At 45.5% G+C, this 19,539-nt stretch overlaps 1 protein-coding gene across 1 annotated transcript; it reads right to left on the reverse strand.

The window, feature by feature from the left end:
* Window positions 1-953: 953 nt before the first annotated feature.
* LOC136525932 (uncharacterized) lies at window positions 954-19,313 on the reverse strand. The gene is made up of 2 exons (XM_066518755.1): window positions 19,022-19,313; window positions 954-1,315 (listed from the first exon to the last, which is right to left on the reverse strand). Exons 1-2 carry the CDS (start codon window positions 19,311-19,313, stop codon window positions 954-956), a joined length of 654 nt encoding a protein of 217 aa, XP_066374852.1.
* Window positions 19,314-19,539: the final 226 nt, after the last annotated feature.

The following is a 19,539-nucleotide window of genomic DNA, read 5'->3' on the forward strand; positions in this document are numbered from 1 at the left end:
ACGTGGATCAGGTTCAGGGTTGTTCTCAGGCTCTAGAGGATTGCTGGGACCTTTGCATCCCATCGCCTGGCATACTTATTGAGTCGATCGAAGATGCGGGGCTTGAGTCCTTGGAGGATCATGCCATTGGCCCGCTCGACCTGACCATTAGTACATGGATGTCCGACTGAGGCCTAGCCAGTCCTAATGCCGTATCCATCATAGAAGTCCTAGAACTTTTTCCTGGTGAAGTTTGTTCCATGGTCGGTGATGATACAGTTAGGAACACCAAACCGATAGATGATGTCAAGGAAGAACTTGACCACCTCTTCCAAGTGGATATTGGTGATGGGTTTCGCCTCTATCCACTTGGTAAACTTGTCCACCACTATGACCAGGTGAGTGAAGCTACCCAGGGCCTTTTTGAGGGGCCGACCATGTCGAGGCCCTAGACCTTGAATGGCCAGGTGATGGGGACAGTTTGAAGCTCCTACGCCTGGCAAATGAGTTTGCTGAGCATAGAACTGGCATCCCTCACACCTGTGGATGACCTCCTCTACATCTCGTAGTGCGGTGGGCCAGTAAAAACCTTGATGGAAGGCTTTACCACCCAGCAACCTTAGGTCCACGTGGTGTCCACAGATTCTGGCATGGATTTCGAGAAGAAGCCTGTTTACCTTGGTCGGTCGGGATGCACCTCATCAGTACTCCCGATGGGCTCTGTTTGTAAAGTTTGTCGCCAATGGCGATGAACGTCTTGGTGCATCGAGCGATTTGTTGCGCTTCAGTCCTTTCTAGTGGGAGAACCTCCTCGAGGAGGTAGGTGAGCAGTGGTGCTCTCTAGCCGACTAGATCCAGCGCCATTATGGCGATGCCTGTCAGGCGATATCGCCATGAAGGTGCTCGAGTCGGAGCCGCCAAGCACTTGGTCGCTGTCAGGGCATGTTGGGAGGTTGGAACCCTTGCATGCTAGATTAGTTTTGGAGTGCGTCAGGATTAGGATCCTCTAGAATGTGGGCAGACGGCTCGTGGAGATCGTTGATGAAGACCCCATCTGGAGATGGCACCCGCCTGGCAACAAATTTTGTGATGAAATCGGCGGCATCATTGTCCTTTTGGGGGACATGATGTAGTTCGATCCCTTGGAATTTGTCCTCAAGCTTGCTCACCTCCTGGCAATATGCTTCCATGAGAGGGCTCTTGTAGGAGGACTCCTTCATGACCTGGTCAATAACTAACTCTGAGTCATCACGAACGTACAGTCGCATAGCGCCGAGCTCGATGGCAATGCGCAGTCCGTTGATGAGGGCCTTGTACTCCGCGGTGTTGTTTGAGGCTGAAAATGGAGACAGATCGCATAGTAGAGCCTGCTCCCATCCAGGGAGATTAGAACCACTCTAGCCCCTGAGCCGAGTGCCATGACTGACCCATCGAAGTACATCATCCAGTACTCGTGGGTGACGTCTGGGGTCAGGAGCTGGACCTCTATCCATTCGGCGAGAGCCTACGACTTAATAGCAGTGTGGGGGATATACCTAATGTTGTGACCCATGAGCTTGAGTGCCCACTTGGAGATCCATCCTATGGTGTCATGGTTGCGGATGATGTCTTCCAGTGGGTATGAAGTGAAGACCATGACTTCATGTTTGGTGAAGTAGTGCAGGAGCTTCTGGGTCAGCCATCAGCACAGTGTATAGAAGCTTTTGAACCTAGAGGTATTGAACCTTGGCAGTCAGTGAGTACCTCACCAACTGAAATATACTGGTCGTTGGACCTTCTAGGGGTGTCCCAGCTCCTCCCTTTTGATGACTAGGGCGGACGCTCACCACATGGTTGTTTGCCGTGATGTAAAGGAGGAGGGGTTCTCCCAGTTCAGGAGCGACAAGGATTAGGACCGATGTTAGTGATGCTTTGAGGCTTTCCAAAGCCTGCTGTGCCTCCTCTATCTAGACAAATGTGTCTATCTTCTTGAGAAGTTTGTAGAGAGGCATCCCCCACTTGCCTAGTCAGGAGATGAACCTGGATCATGGTGGCCAAATAATTGGTGAGCCTCTGTACACCCTTGATGTTGCGTATAGGGTCCATGATGGAGATGGCCATGATTTTATCGGGGTTGGCTTCGATGCCCCGCTCGAACATGATGTATTCGAGCAGCTTCCCCTTCGAGACCCCAAAAATACATTTTTTTGGGATTCAATTTGACGCTGAACCTTCGGAGGTTCGCGAATGTTACTGCCAAGTTTGCTGATCAGGGTCGCTAGCTTGAGCCGTTTTGACCACTAAGTCATCTACATAGATAGCAATTGTTGGTTTCGGCCGCTCGACTTGGTTAGGCTGGTCGGGCGAGTCGATTTGGTTGATGAAGCATCGCTGTATATACCATTGATTGGTGGCGCCAGCATTCTTTAGACCAGAAGGCATGGTTAGTAATAGTACTGAACCATACGGGGTGATGAATGAAGTTGTGACCTGGTCAGACTCTTTCATCGCTGATCTAGGTGGTAGCCAAAGTAGGCAACCAAAAAGGAGAGAATTTCACATCCTAAGGTGGAATCGATTATCTGGTCTACGTGTGGCAAAGAAAATGGTCCTTTGGGCACACCTTGTTATGGCCAGTATAATCAACACCCATTCTCCATTTCTCGGTCTTCTTTTTTCATAAGAACAGGATTGGCCAGCCAGTCAGAGTGGTATACCTCTTTGATGAAACCGGCTGCCAGGAGTTTGGCAATCTCCTCGCCTATGGCCCTATGCCTCTTGTCATCAAAGCGATGTAGGCATTGCTTGGTGGGCTTTGAGCCTAGGATGAGGCATAATGCATGCTCGGCGACCTCCCTTGGTATGACCGGCATGTCAGAAGGTTTCCACGCGAAGACATCACGGTTGGCACATAGAAAGTCCATGAGCTCACTTTCCTATTTGGCCAGGATCTTGGTCCTGATCCGCACTGTCTTGGTTGGGTCGGTGGGGTCGATCCCCACCATCTTGCTTTCCTCGGTTGGGTGGAAGGCACTCAATGAGGTTAGCTCATTGCAGTCTGGGACTGCCAAAGTCGATGAATTCCCAAGCTCCGGGAGCTCGGCAGAGTTGATAACGGTACTGGCAAGCTCATAATGCTCGCAGTCGCATGTGTAGGCATGCGAAAAGGTGCTACCCACAGTGATGACACCATTCGATCTCGGCATCTTCAACTTGAGGTAGGTGTAGTTGGGGATCACCATGAACTTAGCATAGCATGGTCGCCCCAAGATGGCGTGGTAGGACCCTAGAAAGTCCACCACCTCGAAGGTGAGGACCTCCAAGTGGAAGTTGGCTCGGTCGCCAAATGTGACAGGTAGGTCGATCTGCCCGAGTGGGTATGCCTACGTCCCTGGGATCATGTCGTGGAAGGGAGACCTCACTGGGCGAAGCTCTGACCGGGGGATGCGCATGGCGTCGACTGTGTCAATGTAGAGAATGTTGAGGCCGCTGCCTCCGTCCATCAACACCTTGGTGAGGTGCTTCTTGCGGATGATGGGGTCAACGACTGAGCGGGTAGTGACCTGGTCAGGAGAATGTGGGAAGGATGGTCTCTCTAATCGAAAGTGATCGGAGAGTCTAACTAGCTAAGGAAAGAGGGGACGGCCATCTCAGCGGCACATGCCTCTCTATAGCATACCTTGTGCTAGCACTTGGAGTGGATGGCATCAGATCCCCCAAAGATCATGAGGCATTCCTCGGGGTCAGGGAAGCCATCGTCATCCCTGCCCGCCACACCTCCTTTGTGGGCCACCGCCTCCTTGCCTTTCCCTTCCTTTGGCTTGCCGTCCTACCATAGAAAGTGCTTGAGGAGCTCGCAGTCCTTGTAGAGGTGCTTGATGGGGCAATCCTTGTAGAGGTCCTTGTAGAGGTGCTTGAGGACTCTCCATGACCTTATCAAAGTGGTCGGGCTAGCCCTGCTAGGGCTGCTTGCTTGCACGATCAACTGCGGCGACCAAGGCTAGGTTGGTCGGTCGGCACCGATCCTTCTTGCTCTTCTTCCCCTTTTGTGTAGAGGGGCTCTTGCCTTGGTCCTCACGCTTGGCCTTGCCCCTATCTCGACCACCGCTGAAGACCACCCCAACCGCCTCCTCACCAGAGGCATGGTTCATGGCGATGTCGAGCAGGTCACGGGTGGTATGGGGCTTCACATAGCTGAGCTTGAGGATCAAGGACTTGCAGGTTGTCCTAGAGAGGAACACGCTAATGACATATGTGTCGATGACATCAGGAAGGGAGTTGCACTGCTTTGAGAATCTATGGATGTAATCCTGTAGGGACTCATGGGGCTCCTGCTAGTAGCTCTTGAGGTCCCAAGAATTCCTAGGATAGACATATGTCCCATAGAAATTTCCGATGAAGACCTTCTTGAGATCCACCAGTTGTGGATGCTGTCGGGCGAGAGGAATTCGAGCCATGCTTGAACATGCTCAGACATGCTGATGGGGAGATACTAAATGATGAAGTGGTCATCATCCACTCCTCTGCCTCAGGTAGGCGAGCCAGAAGTCTTCGAGCCATATACCGGGGTTCGTTTCCCCGGTGTACCTAGCGATGTTGGTGGGTGGTCGGAAGCGCTATGAGAACGATGCTCTCTGGATGTGACGACCAAAGGCCCATTTGGTTAGCCACCATGCCTGAGGTGCGTGTCCCCTGCACTCCTCGATGGTCAGGTCGGGGCCTATATCACCTGCTCTCGCCGCCACTCGATAGGCGTCATCATCGTGTCGGGCATGGCGTCGATTATAGATGACGCTACGAGCGTCACGGTTTGGCCTAAGGCACTCGCTCATAGGTGATCGGTGTGGAGCAGGCACCGGGTCGAGCTATGGGGCTACCACGGTCTCCTACCCCATCCTTGGCAATAGTAGTGGTGAGTGGACAGAGCGATTTGACTAGTGCGGCCCTTGTCGTCCGCTTGAGCAAGAGGCTGTGAGCTGGTGTCGCAACGTGGAGCTCTCTACCTATTGAACGGCGGTGGTCTCCACTAGCAGTCCGAAATGTTCTAGTGCATTACTTGCTCCTGGGGGTTGGCCGGCTCAGGGGAGGCCACGTAGAAGCATCGCCGTAGTAGCAATGTTCTTGCCAGCTCGAGTGAACTGAGGGGGGTGATTCCCTCCATCCAGGATGTTGCACTAGACTTGTTGGGCATGACCCCGGGCGCCGCTCTCCGGGTTATGCACATGTGGCATAGCATGCTGCGTTGAGCGCACCAGCTGGCTTTGCCACCTTTGTCGTAACTCCTCGTCGTGCTTCTACGCACGTGCGAGGGCCTCCGTATGAGGTTCTAGAGGGGTGTGAGTCTATAGAGACTCTGCTTACCATCAGTGGCAGTCCTAAAGCATCCACCATTGCACACTCCCAGGATAGAGGGTAGCCAGGTGCCAGCGATGTCGCCAATGCTTGGAGCCGTCACTATCGACCTCGTCATCCATGAGGTCATGAAAGGTGGTGGGAGTGTAGCCCGCCATTCCCACGAATTTGGATGTGAGAGGGGGTGGCGTCAGCATCCTTCAGAGCCCTCTGAGCGTATGCGTCCATAGGGGACGCGAAGCCATAGGGGAACTGGTCACACAACGGTCACGGTGGAGACAATGGGGTCCCTCCGAAGAGTCGGCAGAAGGTATTAAATAGCGAGTAAAGAACAACATGTTCGTTACTCACCGTGGAGTTTGAGCCCAGTATGGGTTCAAGATGAAGCATGGGTGTCTTAGCGTTGGGGTCGTCGAGTGGCCTAGGGCCAGTGGAGAGCACTCTTCCTCTAGTGGATGCCGGGATGAGCGCCTCTTCATGGACGCGTAGTACACCGAGCCGATCAGCGATGAAGTCTAGACTCCATAAGAAGAAAGTCTAGAGTGGCTAGAAGACGGGAGGAACCCACATCCCAACAGGCGGGAGCATAGGAAACTCCAATGAGCCAAAGCAAATCATATCGCTCGAGCCCGCCATGCCGAAGATGGTGGAAAGGTGGGCCATCCGATGACCAAAAGCGTGAATGCACGGCGTCCTCCCCACAGATGGCGCCAACTGTCGGTGCGAAAAGTGACCAACAAGTAAATATTTGTAGTTTTGCCGTGCGTTGTGATCAGATGTGGCCTAGCACGCAATGACACAGGATTTATACTAGTTCGGGCAACATGCCCTATGTCCAGTTTCTGTTGGTCGGTGACTTTATTCCTGAGCCCAGGTGCTTGAAGTTTGTTGTGGGGTTACAAACGAGTAGGAATAAGAAGGGGGTGTTAAATGTTCGATACGATCTTGGTATGGAACTCTGATGTATGGAACTGTATTTGTGAACTTTATGTAACGTGTGACATGTATGTTAAAACATGTACGATCTTGGTTGTATGTTGGTTGAATCGAGACCCTTCATGGTACTCGACGGACTATCGGGTTTATATGGGCTCAAGTATGACAGTGCGACCGCTTGTGGACTGCTATTGTACTTGTGCTATTATAAATTGGACGGTTCTGCTACACTTAAAAACCATAGGAATCCATCTCAACCTCTACTAACTCTACCCTTGTGTTGTCTTTGTACAAACTAGCTTGAAGAGTACTTCCGCTCCCTATGAAAAATATGATACCCTAAATACTTCCGGGTGATGCTACAACGGTACTTTCATGTGCTTGTGGATTATTTCTATTTGCGTTAAGAAATACCAACACTTTGCTTGCACACATGCTTGCCATTTAGAACCTTTGACAGAAGAAAAATTCAGAATTAAACTCATACTGGATAGATGTGACATACAACCAAAATTAATGTGGCACAAATGAGAATGCCATACAGCAGCCATAGAAATTGTTTGAATCACACATATGGTTCACAACTTTATTACAGAAATCAAAGAGTGAAAAGCAGAACAAGCCTCCGCTATCATAGCCTTTTCCAATGAATTGGTCATACCTCGAGACGACTACTTTATTGGACTCAAATACCAACTTGAATCCATCTCGACATAAGAGGGATCCACTAATGAGGTTCTTCTTTATTGAGGGGGCATACTACACGTTCTTGAGCTGCACGATCTTTCCCAAAGTGAACTTCAGATCGATCGAACCAACACCAAGAACAGTAGCATACGAGCCATTCCCCATCATGATGGTTGAACCTCATGTGACCTAGTAAGATGAAAACATGGAGATATCAGTATAAACATGAATATTGGCTCCTGTATCTATCCACCAATCATTAGATTGACATACAGAAAATATACTAGGTAATAAATTACCATACCCAGATCTGCTAGGATCGCCAATAGTCACGTTGGGATATTTTTGCCCCTACTGATGCTTCTTTCCCTTGTGGTTCTTGCACTTCTTGGTAAAATGTCCAGTCTCACCGCAAAGGGAGCACACAACCTCGTCCATGTTCATCTTCATCTTCTTGAACTGAGTAGTTTGAACAACCTTACTTGTTCTTTCTAGCTTGCTGTATCATGTTAGTGCTAGACTGCCCTTCGGGTGGTCTTGGTAGAGCATCCTTTGCCCGAGCCTTCTCTTCAACATAAAGACCAGCCAATAATTCTTCAACGGAGATTTTTTGTCTTTTATGTTTCAGAGCTATGGCAAAGTTCTGCCATGTGGAAGGCAACTTGGCAATAATGCCACCCGCCACAAACTTATCAGGCAAGATGTGTTCGAGCTGTTCGAGTTCCGTCACAATAAGTTGGAACTCATGAGCCTATTCCACGATAGAATGGTTATCAACCATTTCAAAGTCATGGTATTGCTCCATCACATACAGCTCACGCCCAGCGTCTGAGGCAGAGAACATGTGCTCAAGCGCCTCCCATAGTTCAACAACACTTTTGATGTTCATATAAACATCACACAGCTGGTTAGAGAGAACGCTAAGGACGCATCCAACGAAAATTGTCGTAGGATTGGTAAACTCCTGCGCCTCTTTCCTAGATCCAAGAGGTAGTGCGAAAGGATTACTCATGACCCAAAACACGCCCATAGCCGAGACCCAAAACACTTAAGCTATATATAAAAAAAGGCAGGACTTTAGGCCTTACAAACTGTAAAAATAAGTCAAGTCACATCATCATAACAGGCTGGCTCAAGAACATCTTTTTTTACATCACAAGCACAACAATAATCCAGTGTTATGCGCCCAACCTAAAAGCTGGTTTTTCACTTCACCTCACTGGAGGATCAGTTATCCCAATTAGGGATGAAAATGGTACGGATATTTTCCGACCGTATTCAAAACCGAATCCATTTAGAGGGGTTGAGAAAAGTCCGTATCCGAGTCCGGATATCCAACATCCGATACCGTATTCGTATCCGAATACTCAAATCACATATTTATGATGTTGATATCCAATCGTATCCTATCCGACATAGTTGACACTATCCGTATTCGAATCCGAATCCGGACAGAAATATGAAAACAAATGTAATATCGATGATATTCGTCCGTATCCGATCCGTTTTCATCCCTAATCCCAATACTATGGTTTTCCCACTAGCAAAGACAACGTCAGATCACACCCCCTGTAAGATTTAGATTGGCACCTCCATCCCTAGTCCAACTTATTTTGTTTTGAGAACTTCTTCCCCTGCTACTAGGTTTCTTTGATTTGGTCAATGACTCCTAGGCCTCACCTTTAGCACCTAGGGGGCCTGCTCGCTTCATTTCTGCCAAATTGAAAAGGCCTCACAACAGTCTTAAAGCTTAGGACAAAAGTTGATCAAATTTGGCTCTTTTGATCAAGAATTCAATGTGGTCCTTTCCTTCTTGGATGATCTAGAGAAAGACAATGATCTTTTTGTTCTAGAGGAAAATTTTAGATTAATTATTACAGAACACTTAGGCAAGCTCCTAAAGTATCAACAAATCTGCTGGATACAATAGTTCACTAATAATCTGGTCAGGTTTGGAGATGAGGACACAATTTTTTTCATTCAATGGCTACTGAGAGTTTTAGAAGAAATGCTATTGCTCATATCATAGGACTAAATGGTAGAACTATGACTGACCATGCAGAGAAGGCTTCCCTTTTCTGGAAATAATATAAAGAAAGGATGGGGATTACTTCTAACCCACAAATGGTCTTCAACCTAGATGAGCTGATCATGCCTACTCCTCTAGAGGATTTAACACTTCCTTTTTTCATCTGAAGAGATTGATGTTGTAATCCACTATCTCCTACTGATAAAGCCTCTGGCCTTGATGGCTTTAATGGGCTTTTTTAAGACATGTTGGGAATCAATCAAGCTTGATTTTTATTACTTGTGCCATGAGTTCTATATCAATAATGTTGATCTCACATGATTGAATTATCTCTTTGTCGGTTCAAAAAGTGACAAACAAGTAAATATTTGTAGTTTTACCATGCGTTGTGATCGGATGTGGCCTAGCATGCAATGACACATGATTTATACTAGTTCAGACAACGTGCCCTACGTCTAGTTTCAGTCGATCGGTGACTTTATTCCTGAGCCCAGGTGCTTGAAGTTTGCTGTGGGATTACAAACGAGTAGGAATAAGAAGGGGGTGTTAAAGGCCCAGTCGGACTCTAAACCAAAAAGCCGAGAGTGACGGGAGCTCTAACATGCGCTAAGTATTGAAGCATATGCTCTATGTAACTTTTGAGTTCTAGAGCTGTTGAGGTTCAAATGAATGCCAGAGAGAACGTCCTCTAGAGAGGAGAGAGCGCATCCCTTTTATAGTTTGAAGGAGATGGCCTTACAAGTCAAAGAAAGAGAGAATGGATACGTGTGCTACCTAGTCTTGTTGCCCAGGCTATCGGGTACGAGACGATCATCGGCACCCACAATACTGTTCATGTCTAGATGCATGTGGCAGGCTTTATTGTGTTTGCCTGGTATGGCAAATGTCAGTGCCTACAATACTATAAGGCAAATGTCGGCGCCCACAACACTGTTCGGGTTCTGACATGCTAGGAAGGTTGCATTGTGCCTATCTGGCATGGCCTGGTGGCACCGTCCTACAGGTGTGCAGGGTATGGTAGGGTACGGTCCTTGGTATTGCAGTTTGACTTTTAGCGCCTTACCTTATCTGCTCTGCCTGATCCCTATGCCCTCACCGAGCAGGCGTCCCGGTCGTTCCCAGTCGACCCCGACCGTGTTAGTCAGGGAAGAGCTACAAGCAGAGGTTCGGCGTATCCCTGATCGAAAAAGGAGGTCAGAGTCAGACTATGTCCCCTCCTTGGCCAGGCCTTCTGGTCGGAGACCGGATCGTTCTCCCGGCCGGTCGTTAGGTAACTAGGCTTGCCCGGGAGGTGCACGTTGTCGCTGCGCCGTCTGCTGGGCCGAGATTTTGCTGTGAAGCGGGCCCATTGGGGACCCTAGGTTTATGAACCCGACACTCTTATATTAGTCTGGTTTCCAAGAAAGATAATCCATCCAGAGGGGGTCTCAGACTTCAGGCCCATTTCTTTGCTGAATACTTCAATAAAGATCATGGCCAAGATTTTGAGCAACAGGCTTTAGAAGAACATTTTGAAAGTTATTCATAGAAATCAATATGATTTTTTTGCAAGGAAGGACTATACAAGACTGCCTTGGATGGAATTTTGAATTTCTCCATTAGTTTCACCACTCGAGAAGAGAAATAATTTTTCTTAAGTTGGACTTCAAAAAAGCTTTTGATAAAGTAGAACATACTACAATTTTGCAGATCATGATAGCTATGGGCTTCCCAACTAGATAGAATAACTCGATCAAGAGTATCCTAGCCTCAAGTTTTTCTTTAGTTCTTCTCAATGGAGTGCCTATTAAGGAATTCAGTTGTAGAAGGGGTGTCAGCCAAGAAGACCCCCTTTTCTCCACTATTTTTTGTCATAGCTGCAGATTTGTTGCAAAGTGTTGTCAACAAGGCCTACACCCTTGGCCTCCTTGGATGACCCCTGCCAAATAGAGACGCATATCATTTTCCAATAATTCAATATGCTGATGATACTCTTCTCTTATGCAAGCTGACATCAGACAACTCCTCTCTGTCTTAAAGCACTCCTTTAGAGTTTTACATATTCAACTGGTCATAAAATAAATTATCAGAAGTCCTACCTGATTCCCATCAATGTTGAATAATCAAATGTTCCGCCTCAATCTTCTAATTGGAACCTTTGGTTGCACACTTGGAACAATCCCCTTCACCTACCTTGGTCTTCCTCTTGGAACAACCAAACCTCTGGTAAGAGATTTTGCACCTTTAATATGCAAAATAGAGCAAAGACTGTCTGCCAGCTCCACTTCTTATCTTACTGTGGGACACTGCAACTAGTAAACTCAGTCATGTCGTCCTTCCCAACTTACTACCTGTGCTCCTTTAGGCTTCCAAAACGGTCATTGAAGTCATTGACAAATTTAGAAAAGACTGCCTTTGTAGAGGAAATGCCATTGATGCCATGGGTTATAATTTAGCGGCTTGGAACTCAGTCGTAGTGCCAAAAGATAAGGGGGTCTTGGTGTACAAAACTTACATATGTAGAAATGAAGCTCTTCTCTTGAAGCAACTTGACAAGTTCTACAACAGGTAAGATGTGTTGTGGGTTCACTTAGTTTGGGATTCTTATTATGCATCAAAGTGCCCCACCTGTGTCCCCCCATCAAAGGTTCTTTTTTGTGGCGGGATATTTTGAAGCTTCACATTTAATATAGAGGCATTGCTAAATGTACACCTGATAATGGTTCCTCAATTAGTCTTTGGGAAGATTGTTTTGATTACCAACCTCTAAGTATCAAGTTCCCCATCCTCTATTCATTCACCAAGAGGCATGATATCTCAGTTTAGAAGGCTCTCCTTGAGGATGATATTCTTCTGCTTTTTAGATTGCTTATGTCAAGGTCGGCTTTTAATAAGCTTCACCTCCTATAGAATGTTCTAGACCATATTCGAGATACTAATCATAATGAGGATGTTTGGTCTTACATTTGGCGCTTAGCTATACTTCAAGCAACTAGTACAACCATGCTTTCACCTCCATAATGCCACCTATATATCTAGATTTGAAAAATATATGCCAATAGTAAAGTGTTCTTCACTTGGTTACTTCTGGTGATCGTCTAAACACAAGGAATATCTTGAGAAGGTGGAAGAAACACATGGATGAAGGAAACAACAGTGTCCTCTGTCAGGATAACATTGAGGAAACAATTATGCACTTGTGTTTTGAATGCACCTCTAGTATTACTAGATGGTTTATGCTAGGCATACAATGGTCGATTAGGGGAGTCTATCAAATGATCATGTAGAAGAGAGCTCAACTTCGTACACCTATCTTCATGGATCTGTTCCTCATTGCGGCCTAGTGTATCTAGAAAGGGAGGAATGACTACATCAACAATAAAGTCACCTCCCCAGCTACTTGGCAGGCTCGGTTTATTAGTGAATTTAAGCTCCACTTTTGTCGCATTAACACATTAACACAGAAACTCAACAGGTAATTTCCTTTTGGTTGAATTCTTTGTAAGTGGTAGTCCTCCCTTTGTAAGGTTTGTTCTTGTTAGCTCCTAGCTAACACCCCTGTAACTTGTCCTTGTTTTTCAATATATTTCCTAGGGAGCTTTGCTCCACAACAGTTTCAATCAAAAAAACTGAAAATTATCAAAAGTACAGTTGGGATTTGTATGAGAAAACAATAGAGGTTAGGGATTTGGCAATGTGACTATTTATCTTTAAAGAGGAAATCCATCTTAATCAAAAGGATCTCTTAGACTATCTCCAACAAGGAACCCATATGGGAAACTAAACCCAAAATGGGTAGCAAGAGACCCAAAATCAGCCTCAAACAGAGTACCTATATGAGAGATCTATTTTGGGTCGCCTGAGAGGCACAACCCAAATATAGACATCCTGTAACACCCTAGGTGTTAGGCTTGCATAATTTGATTTGCATTGCATGAGCATGAGCATCGAGCATTCATATATAAGCTTTTACAATTGAAACATGTGATTGAAATATATGAAACATGCTTGTTATTCTATGTTTCCTTGAATATATGCATATGATCATGAGTGAATACATGTAAATGGTTGATGTGAGTCACTAAAACATCTTAGCTACACTTAGGATGACTAGTGGAACAATGTTCATGAAGGTCACTTTGCATGATCAAGTCTTTAAGTGATGCTATGTATGTTGACCTAGAAAGCTTTATGTGTAACCAATGTATGAAATAATTGTGTGACCTGAGGAATAGCTTAAACATGTTTGGAATGTCATTAGGAACAACTTTGGTATTCATGGCTAGGGCTAATTTGGTCACTAGGTCATAGTTTAAGTGTATACCATCATTTGAATGTAGCATGTTTGACCTAGTTTGAACTATGTGATAGAGACTTTACATCGATGTGGTCACTAAAGCAAAGTTGTAGTATTTGATGAAAGGAACAACTTTTATTTTTGGGTCATAAGCTAGTATTTGATGAAAGGAACATGCTTGAAATGGGCTCACAAAAATCAGCTTTGCACTATTTTCAACACTAAGAATTTTTGCTAAGTCATGTTTCACTAACAGTGTGACGAGCTCAACTTTGGGCTGATTTTACTCCCCACCTATTCCGAATTAGGAGAAGGTTTCTTAAGAACTTTTGTACCTGGTACATAGGTCTACACTTTTCGTTTTATCGACGTGCTCAAATTTGATTTAGTTTAGTATATTAGCGGCTTCGAAATCACATCGTCAGGTCGGTTTTCAGGCACTGAAGATCGCCGTGCCGCGCCGGGTCATGGCCGACCGGCCACAGAGCATGGCCGCCGTGTGGCCAACTCTGGCCGGTGATGGGCCCTCGACGCCGAGAGCTGGCGCTCATTATCTGCACCACCCCGCGTAATGGAGAGGGGGATCCCGATCTTCCATCAGGTGATGGTAACTATCGTTGTGGAGGAGAATGACACACCGATCCGGCTTCAGATCGAAAGATCGAACCCTGCAATCTTAGCACCATAGCTCCTCTGGTTATCAACCAAGTCACGGACCAGGTTGACCTTGCCAAGAAGGCTAATCCTTGCCTACGCAACGAAGAACACAAGCAAGAACAAGAAAGAACACAACCAAATTGCAGATGAATGATTATCTCACGAAGTTGGGGTCTCACAAACCGATGAACGGTGAAACTGTTCTTGATAGAATAATCTAAGCAAAACCTGAACCCTAATGGAGGGGCGGCAGCTGTTTATGAAGACTCTATGGTTGTGCAAGACCCCTGGACGCGCCCCTAATGGGTCCAAACTCGATACATGGTCCAACGGACCAAAAGACGATGTCGCAGCACCCTAGCAGATTCTGGACGCTGAAATTTTCGATGATTCCCGTTGATTCCGAACAGATTTTGACGTGAAACCACTTGGATTGGCTTCCTGATCAAATTAGCTTTCCATCCATATGTGGATCATCTAAAACGGAGTCCGGATGCATCTTGGGCAACCAGTTTAAGGAAGACTGGTCTTGGAGGCCGAGGCAGACTCGAATTCTTGTTGGACTGGGCCTCCGGCTTGTGTTGGACGTCCTTGCTAGTCATCATCACCTCCACCACTTCCTCTAAGTCCTTCATGACCCTCTCCAATGTTCCTAAGCAAGATAACATCATTAGGTAGTAGTCTATTCTCAAAAGTATGAAAAGTATCACTTAAGAACGAGCTCACCTCTAAATTGAGTTGTCGCTTTCGAGCCCGGGTCATTGGACCTTGCATGACGGTTGGAGGATCAGCGGGTACCTCTGAAGAAGTGATGTCCTCATCATCCTCCCCCTCTTGAATTGGAGTCATCCTCAACTCAAGCTCATCTTCTTCTCCCAAATAAGGTTTCAAATCTGCAATGTTAAAGGTGGGACTAACCCCGAACTCGGGTGGCAATTCAAGTTTGTAGGCATTATCATTTATTTTCTCAATGATCTTATAAGGACCAGCTGCTCTTGGCATTAATTTAGACTTACACAGCTCAGGGGAATCTATCTTTTCTCAAATGTAACCAAACCAAATCACCCAGTTCAAGTTTAATCTCTTTTCTACCTTTACTACCAGCAATTCTATACTTTTCATTCATTCTTTCAATATTTGCTTTAGTTGTTTCATGCAACTTACGAATAAAATCAATACGCTCTCTAGCATCACTATGTATTCTCTCAGTGGTAGGTAAAGGCAAAAGATCAATAGGAGCACGGGGGTTAAAACCATACACTACCTGAAAAGGACTTACCTTGGTGGTGGAATGTTTCGTCCTGTTATATGCAAACTTCACATGCGGCAAACACTCTTCCCACATCCTCAAATTGCGCTTCAAAATGGCTCTCAACATGGTGGACAATGTTCGATTCACAACCTCAGTTTGCCCATCAGTTTGGGGATGACATGTTGTAGAAAACAACAGCTTGGTCCCCAATTTATTCCACAACGTGCGCCAAAAATGACTCAAGAATTTTGCATCGTGATCTGAAACAATAGTAGAAGGCATACCATGCAAGCGAACGATTTCTTGAAAGAAAAGGTCAACAATATGAACAGCATCGTCGCTCTTATGACAAGGAATAAAATGTGCCATCTTAGAAAAATGATCAACCACTACAAAAATACTATCCCTCCCCCTCTTAGTCCTTGGCAATCCCAACACAAAATCCATAGATATATCTGCCCAAGGAGTAGAAGGAACATGAAGAGGCATATACAAACCATGTGGGTTCAACCGTGACTTAGCTTTTTGACATGTGGCACACCGAGCCACGTACCGCTCTACATCTCGCCTCATCCTTGGCCAAAAAAGTGTATGGACAGCACCTCCTCCGTCTTCTTGGCACCAAAATGTCCCATCAATCCACCTCCATGTGCCTCCTGCAACAACAAAAGACGAACAGAACCAACTGGAATGCATAGGCGGTTAGCTCTAAACAAAAACCCATCGTTGATCATAAACTTATTCCATGTGCATCCCTCTCTACAATTAAGCAACACATCCATAAAATCAGGATCAAGCGCATATTGTTCTTTAATGGATTGAAGACCAAAAATCTAGCAATCAAGTTGGGACAGCAATGTATATCTTCTAGACAAAGCATCAGTAATCACATTATCCTTCCCTTTCTTGTGTTTGATAATATAAGGAAAAGATTCAATAAATTCAACCCATTTAGCATGCCTACGATTTAGATTATTTTGAGAACGAAGGTACTTAAGTGATTCATGATCAGAATGAATAACAAATTCTTTAGGCCACAAATAATGACGCCACGTCTCTAAAGAACGAACAAGTGCATACAATTCCTTATCATACATGGAATAATTAAGAACATGGCCATGTAATTTTTCACTAAAGTAAGCAATGGGTTTACCATCTTGCATCAAAACACCTCCAATGCCAACTCCACTAGCATCACATTCTAGCTCAAAAGTCTTACCAAAGTTTGGAAGTTGCAGCAATGGTGCGTGTGTAAGCTTGTCCTTCAAAGTATCAAAGGACTCCTCATGTGCCTTTCCCCAATGGAACACCACTCCTTTCTTCGTCAACTCATGCAACGGGGCAGCAATGGTGCTGAAATATTTGACGAAGCGGCGGTAGAACCCTGCAACACCAAGAAAGCTCCTCACCTATGTGACAGTTTGGGGAACCGGCCAGCTCCTTATGGCTTCAATTTTCATCTCGTCCACCTCAATTCCCTGTGGAGTTACAACATAGCCAAGAAAAGAAACTCGATCTGTGCAAAGGATGCACTTCTCAAGGTTACCAAATAAACGTGCATCACGTAAAGCATTAAAAACAGCACGTAAGTGATCCATATGTTCATCAAAAGACTGGCTGTAAATCAATATATCATCAAAGTAAACTACCACAAAATGACCAATAAAAGCTCTTAAAACCTCATTCATTAAGTGCATGAAAGTGCTAGGTGCATTTGTCAAACCAAAAGGCATAACTAACCACTCATACAACCTGAATTTGGTATTAAACGCAGTTTTCCATTCATCTCCAAGTTTCATTCTAATCTGGTGGTAGCCACTTCGCAAGTCAATCTTAGTGAAAATTATAGAACCACACAACTCATCAAGCATGTCGTCTAGCCTAGGAATAGGATGATGATACCAAATAGTAATATTATTGAAGGCTCTACAATCAACACACATACGCCAAGTTCCATCTTTCTTAGGAACTAAAAGTACAGGAACAGCACAAGGACTAAGGCTTTCACGTACATACCCGTGGTCCAAAAGATCTTGGACTTGCCGCTGAATTTCCTTAGTCTCCTCAGGATTGGTTCGATAGGCAGCTTGGTTGGGCAAGGTTGCTCCCGGAATCAAATCGATTTGATGCTCTATCCCTCTCATATGTGGCAGCCCCGGGGGTGTCTCAGCTAGAAAAATGTCCTCATACTCCTGCAAAAGGTTAGTGATAGCAGGAGGTACCGAGCTAACAATATCATCAAGCGAAAACATAGCTCGTTTGCATACCAAAGCATAGCAAATATCATCATCAGAAATTTCAGCAAAGTCACATTTTGTTGCAAACATAACACCACCCTTCAATTTAATCCCCTTAGCCTTAGAAATAGATGTAGACTTATCCTTTTTAGGTGAGAAAATAGAATTAGCAACTTGCTGATTTTCAGATTGAACATCATTAAAACTAGTAGCGCGTTCTCTATCAGCTTGTACAATTTGAGCAGGGTCAAAGGTACCAAAGTAATTTTCTTTCCTTTATGCACAAAAGTGGTATTTATTACTTCTACCATGGTGTGTAGCATCATTATCATGTTCCCAAGGACGACCCAATAAGAGTGAACAAGCTTACATAGGTACCACATCACAATCAATAGAATCAGCATAAGAACCAATGGAAAATGAAACTCTGCAAGTTTGTGTTACCTTCGCTTTACCAGAATCATTTAGCCACTGAATATGGTATGGACGTTGATGTGGGCGTGCGGTCAAGCCAAGCTTCTTGACCAAATCAGAACTCACCAAATTGTTGCAGCTACCTCCATCAATAATGACACGTGCTCGACGATCGCTGATGATGAAGAAAATCTAGAACAAGTTATGGCGTTGTAGCTTCTCAGGTTGCTGGACTTGTGAGCTGAGCACCCGCTGTACAATGATGCTCCTATAGGACGCCGTGGCCTCGTCACCAAGGACTTCATCATCCTCCTCATCTGCATCTTGGTCTTCTTCATCCTCAATGTCAGAGGTGCTGATGTAACCATCTTCTGTAGCAATATATGCCCACTGACTTGGGCAGTCCTTCTGCACATGGCCAATGCCATGGCAGCGGTGGCACTGAATACCCGAAGTGCATCCCGTCGATGCAACGGATGAGGAACTCTTGGTAGGCACCTGCAAAGAATTTTTACCTGAATCTGAAGGTCTTGCGGGAGGTGCCTTAGGTGTAGCGGAAACTCTAGAGGTTGCTAGTCGCTTGCTCGCTGGTGGAGGCACCCAAAAAGTGGTTGGCTTGGTCAGCCCTGAAGATGGTGCCGAGCGTGGCGTGTATGTGCTGGTGCGGACCTTGCTCTTGCCCTGCTGTTCACGCCCCTGCAATTCCTTTTCTGCAAGCATAGCAAACTAAAACAACTAGTTGACAGTGTTAAATTCTTTATAATCAACAATGTCCTGAATCTCACGCCTCAAACCCGAATAAAAACGACAAATGGCATCTTCGTTTCCCTCCACAACACTACAGCGCATCAATCCCTTTTGGAGCTCACCATAGTAATCCTGTACAGATTTATCTCCTTGTTCTAAACGCATTAATTTCTTACGCAAGTCTCTATGATAAGAAGGAGGAACAAAATGATCACGCATAGCTACCTTAAGTTCTTTCCACATACCAGGTAAAGCATTCTGTGCAGCTAGCCCATTCCACCAAATAATGGCAAAATCCTTAAACTCACTAGTAGCTTGTCTAACTCTATGCTGCTCAGGTACAAGGTGGGCACTAAACTTTTGTTCTACCGTCATCTCCCAATCAAGATATCCCTCAACATCATAATGACCCGAAAAAGATGGTATTGTGAACTTAATTTTAGCATAAGGATCATCGGGCACACGGTGATTATTACCTTGATGGTGGTGGTGGTGGACACCACCCATACCTGTCGTGTTGCGACGAAGACGTTGTCGTAATCTGTCTTGTCGGAAAGTTGCTCGACCTAAGTTCCCGTTGGCATCATACACCATGTCTTGACCATCGGTGTTGCTGCCGGAGACGTCGTTGTTGCCCGCCATAAAGGTTTCTAACTCAGTAACCTTGTCGGTTAGCGTGGAAATTCGCTTATCCAATCTCTCCATGCTATTGCCAATGTTGAGCTCAATGAGTGCGTCAGTGACGGCCTTCTTGACGGCCTTATTCATCCTTTTTTGGGCATCCTCTACAACAGCTTGTAGTTGCTCTTGACTAACACACTCGTTGAAACCCTTAGGATTGTTATCTCCAGTCTGTTCACCTCCTGCCATTGAAAACACAAAAACAGGAACAAACAGGTGAAAGTTATCCCTATCAAATGACTACGTGGTTGCAGTGGTGTCACTTTTCACAGCAAGTGGAAGCGTCTTACCAAGCTCTTACAAAGTTCTTACC

Source organism: Miscanthus floridulus, chromosome 19 (genome assembly GCF_019320115.1).
Source record: "Miscanthus floridulus cultivar M001 chromosome 19, ASM1932011v1, whole genome shotgun sequence".
Classification (NCBI taxonomy): domain Eukaryota; kingdom Viridiplantae; phylum Streptophyta; class Magnoliopsida; order Poales; family Poaceae; genus Miscanthus; species Miscanthus floridulus.

Excerpts from the sequence above, each read along its gene's own strand:
- LOC136525932 (XM_066518755.1), bottom strand. The coding sequence starts at position 19,313 with ATGAATAAGGCCGTCAAGAAGGCCGTCACTGACGCACTCATTGAGCTC. Across the intron at positions 1,316-19,021 it reads CCACCACCACCACCATCAAG|CCTCAAACAACACCGCGGAG; the intron begins GTAATAATCACC and ends CTCCATTTTCAG.